Consider the following 6,217-nt stretch of genomic DNA (forward strand, 5'->3'; position numbering starts at 1 on the left):
TATATATATATATATATATATATATATTGCTATATGTTAATTCTTGTCTGTGCTATTATGTAGGGATAATGTAAATGCCATCCCTACTATCTTGTTTTTAAGGATTTATATAAGCCATTCCTACAGTTACTTCCTTTTTTGAAAAGTTTTTCTTTACTTGTTTACTTGTTTTTTAATGCAGTGTTTCAATTGACATAGGAAGGTTGTATTTATCATTAAGTTCTAAATACATTGAGGTTCCAACTGTAATATTTATTGTTTATCTATTATTGGCTGGTAATTCATGTTTCACATGTACTTAAGCTTTTTATAGGAACATCAAATTTCTGTAAGAAAGCTAACTTCAAAGGGTAATGATAACATCGTTTACACTAGAATTATGATTTTTTAAATTACTAATAGTTATTAATAATACTTATAAAATCAAATACTCCATTTGAAACTATGTCACCTCAGTAAAATTGGTTGACACCATTGTTTTGGTTTTTGAGTTATGTAAGAAAAAGAAGCAGAAGGAAGAAGAACAAGAAATTCAAACTTTCTGCTGTGATATTTACAGACATTCCTAAAACTTGTGACTCAGTCATTACATAGGTATTGTTATAAAAGGAAACACTGTATAGTATTGTAAAGTTCTAATGACCTATTTAAGTGATATTTAAAATACCATTTCGATGAACAATCTGAGCCATCCCTACATAGGCAGTGCTACCACTTGCCTGATATATATGCGTGTGTACATATATATATATATATATATGTGGGTGTGTGTGTGTGTATCAACCACATTATTACTACAAGTAAATATAACTTGCATGTGCAGTAAGTGTGTGCTAGTCTTAAGTTAATTTTTTTATTGAGTAGAACAGAAACTTTCCATTATCTTTTTGTTTTGTTGATTATGTATAGAATTTATTTGAGAAAGAAAACATCGTATAAATGAGCAAAAAAATATATGTAATTTTATTCATTAAATGAATGTTATATAAGTGTTATGCTTATATATATAAATATGTTTTGGTTCCTTACTAATATATCTATCAAAATTTGAATTATCTTGCAGAAGTTGTTTCTTCTTTCACTTTGGAAAGCGTGAAAGAACTTTTGTTTGAGACAACAAACAGTATCACTGAAGCTGTTAGCACTTCACTTGTAGCAGAAGTAACAAGTGACTTCTATGAATTTGTTTGGAACTGGTTATGTGACAAATTTGGAGAGATGGAATACAACATTAACCGACATGTAGAGGAACTAATGAGAGACATTAATAATGACAGTAATTATAAGATCCTTTCAGAAATCTACCAAGAGGTAGCTATGTATATTGTTTTTCTAGTTTAGTGTAAATATTTATTTTCAATTTTGTCAAAACACTGTTTGCTTAGTTTTTGTGTTTTTAGTATTAACAAAATATCTGTGCAATAGGTTTTTCTATTATCAAAGCAATTTGTTGTTTAAAAAGGCAAGACTGTTTATATATATGTATTTCAAAAGTTTTATTCTTGGTTTTTAATATCATTAATAATACTTTCCTTATAAATGCAGAAATTTGTGGATTTTAAAGTAGAACAAAAACATGTTTAAAGTGTATTTTATTAATATAAAATATATATTAATTTATATATTAATATATAAAGTTAAACAAAATGTTTCAATAAGAAGGTTGTGCATTGGCCCTGTAATAGAGATTTGAATTTTGGAGCTGGATTTGAACCTGTGAGATATCATAAAGTATTCCTTGCACTTTAAGAAGTGAGTGTATTATGAAAGTAATAGTCAATCCATTAGCATAGATGGCAGGTGCTGTTGACTGGCTAACTTCCATATGGTCAGTAGTTCAAAATTAGAGACAACAGCAGATAGCCTCAGTAGTTTGCAATAAATACAAATTACAATCAAAGAAGTATTCCTGCTATGATCACATTCTTTATAATATTACTGTTATATGTAGTTATATTGCTTTATCTATGTTAGTATTATAAAATATTATTTTTCTCTGGCCAGAAGAATAGAAAACTCTTCACAGAGGTGATAGTTGTTACCTCATGCCACTGCCTAATATGCACTTAGCCTTGAATTAAACTTCACACCCTACATGTATTAATACGTATACTACACAAGTCTATGATGTATTCAGCATTAGACTATATCCTTCCACCAATAAGAGGGCAGCACATCTTTTATATGAAGTAGAGTCCCACGTGTTAACAAAAGCTCATTCTTTCTTTGGCATTTAAATGTTTTTTGTATTATCAATTAGGGAATTATTGGTTTTATCAAAAACAAAATTCAAAATTTTAAGCATTTCAGCTAGAACTTCTGATTTTAATTATTATATATGTTTTCAGTTAATTTTATTTCATCTCTTAATGGAATTAACAGATATTGGACACATATTTCAGAGTTTGTGACATGGTTTCTTTGACAGGAATATTCTTCCATTGTTATTCACCCACTGTTCAGAGTTTGATAACTAATGAGAAATGTTTTCACTATGTCACTGACCAAGGCATATGTAACACAGATATGTCAGGCCTACTTATGCAAAAAAAAAAAAATGATTTCATGGATCAATTCGACTATAAGTTCACATATCCTGACACATATCCTGACACCTCCCAATGTCCTTACACTCCACAACTGGAATTATTTTCCATCTTTTCAATGGGAACTTTAGGAGTACTGATGGCTAATGATGTTACTGCCATTGTGCACTAGGTAGACAATTCCATACTAATTTCAAATATAGGATTTTTTACCTCCTCTTCTGTTACATCAAATCAGCTTGCTTTGTCTTTCTAGGATTTTGTCCATTTGTTCCTATGACCAGTTTTGCTTCTGGTTCTTTCCTTCCCAATGAGGAATCATCTCTTCTTGTTTTGATTTTCCACTTTACTTGGTCTAAAGAGTATTCCCAACAGGTTTCTAATGCTCGGGAGCCTCATAGGGTCACCCTATCTCCCAAAACCTGCATTGAGTAGAGGATAACAGAGGTTGGGGTTTTCTGCAAGACTGCTTTACCTACCAGGCTGTACTTCAGGAAAGAAAATATATATATATATAGCACCAGATATGATCCTGACCTCATACCTTGCTCTTCCTATTTGTGATCTATCAGTGTGAGATCTTGGAGATGTGATGATTCATGTTTGGTCCAAGAACTTTTTTCTTGTTCTCCCCTCTGTAAATGCTTCTCTCCCATTTTCTCATAGGGAGAACTCTTCTTTCCCCAGTCCCAAAGAAACTGTGGATGTTGATATGGAGAGTTTTCCTTTGGGTCAATGTAATCCCACTGATAATGTCAAGTGGACACACTCTTGATCAAAAGTAGGGCTTGGGTGTTTACCTGGAAATGTAGTACAAGCCACCTACATCCCCTACACTAAGAACCAGTTAGAGGGGTACTGTGCATGAAGGATGTGTCACCCTCCTATTGGAGGGCAATAGTCTAATGCTAATTGCTTCATAGACTAGCACAGTACTTATTAATAAATGTAGGTGTGGAAATTTCATTCAAAGCTTAATGACTTTACAAAAATATTTTGGGCAATGTGGGCAGTATCTATATGGAAAATATTAACTTTTCATGTACATTCCTTAAACAAAATTTTATCTGTTATGCTTTAGATCAAAAGAGAAGAAGACAAACTGCCCTGGGATGAAGTTTGGAAAGATTTAAAAAATGTTACAGCACAGGTACTTACGTCAAATCAATATTCAGATATAGCACAAATTCGTGAATTTGATCCAGAGCGTGGAGAGATGATACTTCGAATGTACCTTCCTATAGATACACATACTCTACGACAAGCTTGGGCACTAACAAAGTCTGAACCACAAAACTATTCCTACATAGACACCGTACAAGGACTATCTGCAGGAATTAAAAAAGATTGGATTGGACCATATGCTGGTAAGTTTTGATTAATTAATAAACTTTAAATATTTATATCAGTATGTTAGGACTTATCATTTGAAGTAATGGAAGATAAAACGAACACTTGAAGTAATAGAAGAATTTTCATAAGTTATACATAGCACCTGATAACAACGTTCAATGGATGTTAGAAGCAATTTCTTTGAATGTAGGGGGAGATAAGGAATTCCAAAATATAGTCTTGGATCAGCCATAGTAATTCCTGAAGTAAATAATTAGTGCTTTTTGGTAACACACAATTAGTAACAAAAATAACATTCTGCGAGTTCACAATTTTTTTGTGATTAATGTAATTATATATGTATATGTACAATACTTATAATCTTTGTTCTAGGTCATGGCATGCTTGTAGGCTCAGAGCACTTTGTCACCTTTGACAAAACCTTCTATGATTTTGCCTCGGAATGCAGTTACTTGTTAGCTCGTGACTTTGTTGATGGAAACTTTAGTGTTATAATCAATTATGGAGGGATAGCATCAGGGAGATTAGAGAAATCTATCATTGTGGAGATTGGTGATCATGTTGTTGAAATGAAACCTTCTGAAAAAATGGTAGGCTTTACAATTATGTATAGGAATTAAATTTAATGGGCAAAGTTGTGTATTTCACTTAATTTGAAAAAGATCATTTGTTGAACATTATATCATCCACCTTTTAGGCTTATAATGTGAGTACACGTATTTGTATTTGTCATTTTTATGGGTTATCACTACTTTATTTTATTTTTTGTTAAATTTTATTTAATACACAAGCTTTTGTGTCAATTATCTGAGTCTTGTACAGGTGCAAAATGTTTAGTGAATAACAAGATCTAATGAAACAATTTGAATTTAAGCAACAACAAAGACAAGAATGTACCCTTTTTATCTGTACAACAATAATCCTGAAGCATAATAAGTTAAAATAGAATAATAATACAAGTTGAAACACTGCAAGTCATGTTATTATTATTCTGACTTGTTAAAATAATGCCAGATAGGCATGATTAACAGTAAAAATAAATAGGTTAAGTTAGATAAAATAAAATGAAGGACAAACAAAACTGTTAGGTTAGTTTTATTACAGCATCAGAGTCAACACACGGGTTGATTTCTTTGATAAAAGGAAATCAGCAAGTATAAAAGGGATTCTGTGGATTTCATTAATGCCTTTAGGATGCCCACATTCACGAGCTGCTATTGGAATTGCTTCTTTAATTCGTCTGTTTTGGTATCACAGACAATTATATTTATACCCAGTGTTGGGATTGTTTTCTCTGACACATAATGCATATAGCTGAAGTATCTATAGAAATGTGTATGATGGTGTACTTTTATTCTAACGTTTAGTCTCTCAAATGTTTACTTTTTTTATATTCACATGATACATTATAGACAACATTTCTTGGGATTGAAGTCAGAAGTTGCAACTTGACCTTTGTTAAGATATTGCATTAGTTATTCAGGCTCTTGAACATAATTTGAATGTTAAGGGTATTCTTTATTCTTTTAAATTTTTCCAAGTCCTGGAAAGTAGGGTATGACTATCCTGTATCCATTTTCCTGGTTAGTAGGATTTTTTTTTACAGTCTTTTTTTTGTTTTTTACTAGTTGTTGGGGATAGTTATTGTTAATAAAGGTCTGTTGAAGCCGTAGATGTTCAGTTTCTGTGTATTTGTTGCTGTATTGAATGTACTCTGCATGCTAAGGTATTAATGATGCTGTTTTTAAAGATACAGGATGACAAGAATTGAAGTTAAGATATTTGTGCATATGGATTGCTTTTCAATCAGAAGTAGTTTTTAGTTTCAGGTCATCAGTATTCTTTGCAATAAGTATATCCAGAAAAGGTTAGGAGTTACTTATCTCTACTTTTAAGTATAGAAGTGTGTTGATTCTTTCGATGTACTAGATCATCCAAACTTCGATCACCATATTCTTATAACATGAAAATATCTTCAATGTATCAAGTCAAAGTCAAGGAAGGTGCAATGTAGATATAATGGCTTTGACTTCGAAACATCGCATACAAATTTCCACATGTACAAGAGAAAGAGGGAAAACCCACTGGAATACCATTCTTCATATTGAAGAACTGACAGTTCTAAAGAAAATAGCTAAATTCTAAGCATAATTCTACAAGTTTGATAATATTCTTAACTGTTAATAATGGCTGGAGACGGCTTGAATGGGTAATGAAGAAAAACTTTAATATAACAGCAAATGTACAACGTTTCGTATGATGACGAAAACCTACGTTCGTAAACGTTAGTTACATTGTCTGTTATTATTAAAGTTTTA

At 31.5% G+C, this 6,217-nt stretch overlaps 1 protein-coding gene across 1 annotated transcript in view; it reads left to right on the forward strand.

Annotated features, from left to right (window-relative positions):
• Positions 1-6,217, forward strand: part of LOC106465583 (apolipophorins-like) — a 122,891-nt gene that overhangs the window by 115,719 nt on the left and 955 nt on the right. Inside the window, exons 28-30 of the mRNA XM_022393508.1 lie at positions 1,064-1,311; positions 3,628-3,913; positions 4,272-4,489. Coding sequence (XP_022249216.1) covers positions 1,064-1,311; positions 3,628-3,913; positions 4,272-4,489 — 752 coding nt within the window. The remainder of the gene's footprint in view (positions 1-1,063; positions 1,312-3,627; positions 3,914-4,271; positions 4,490-6,217) is intronic.

Source organism: Limulus polyphemus, unplaced genomic scaffold (assembly GCF_000517525.1).
Source record: "Limulus polyphemus unplaced genomic scaffold, Limulus_polyphemus-2.1.2 Scaffold1991, whole genome shotgun sequence".
NCBI classification, from domain to species: Eukaryota; Metazoa; Arthropoda; class Merostomata; order Xiphosura; family Limulidae; genus Limulus; species Limulus polyphemus.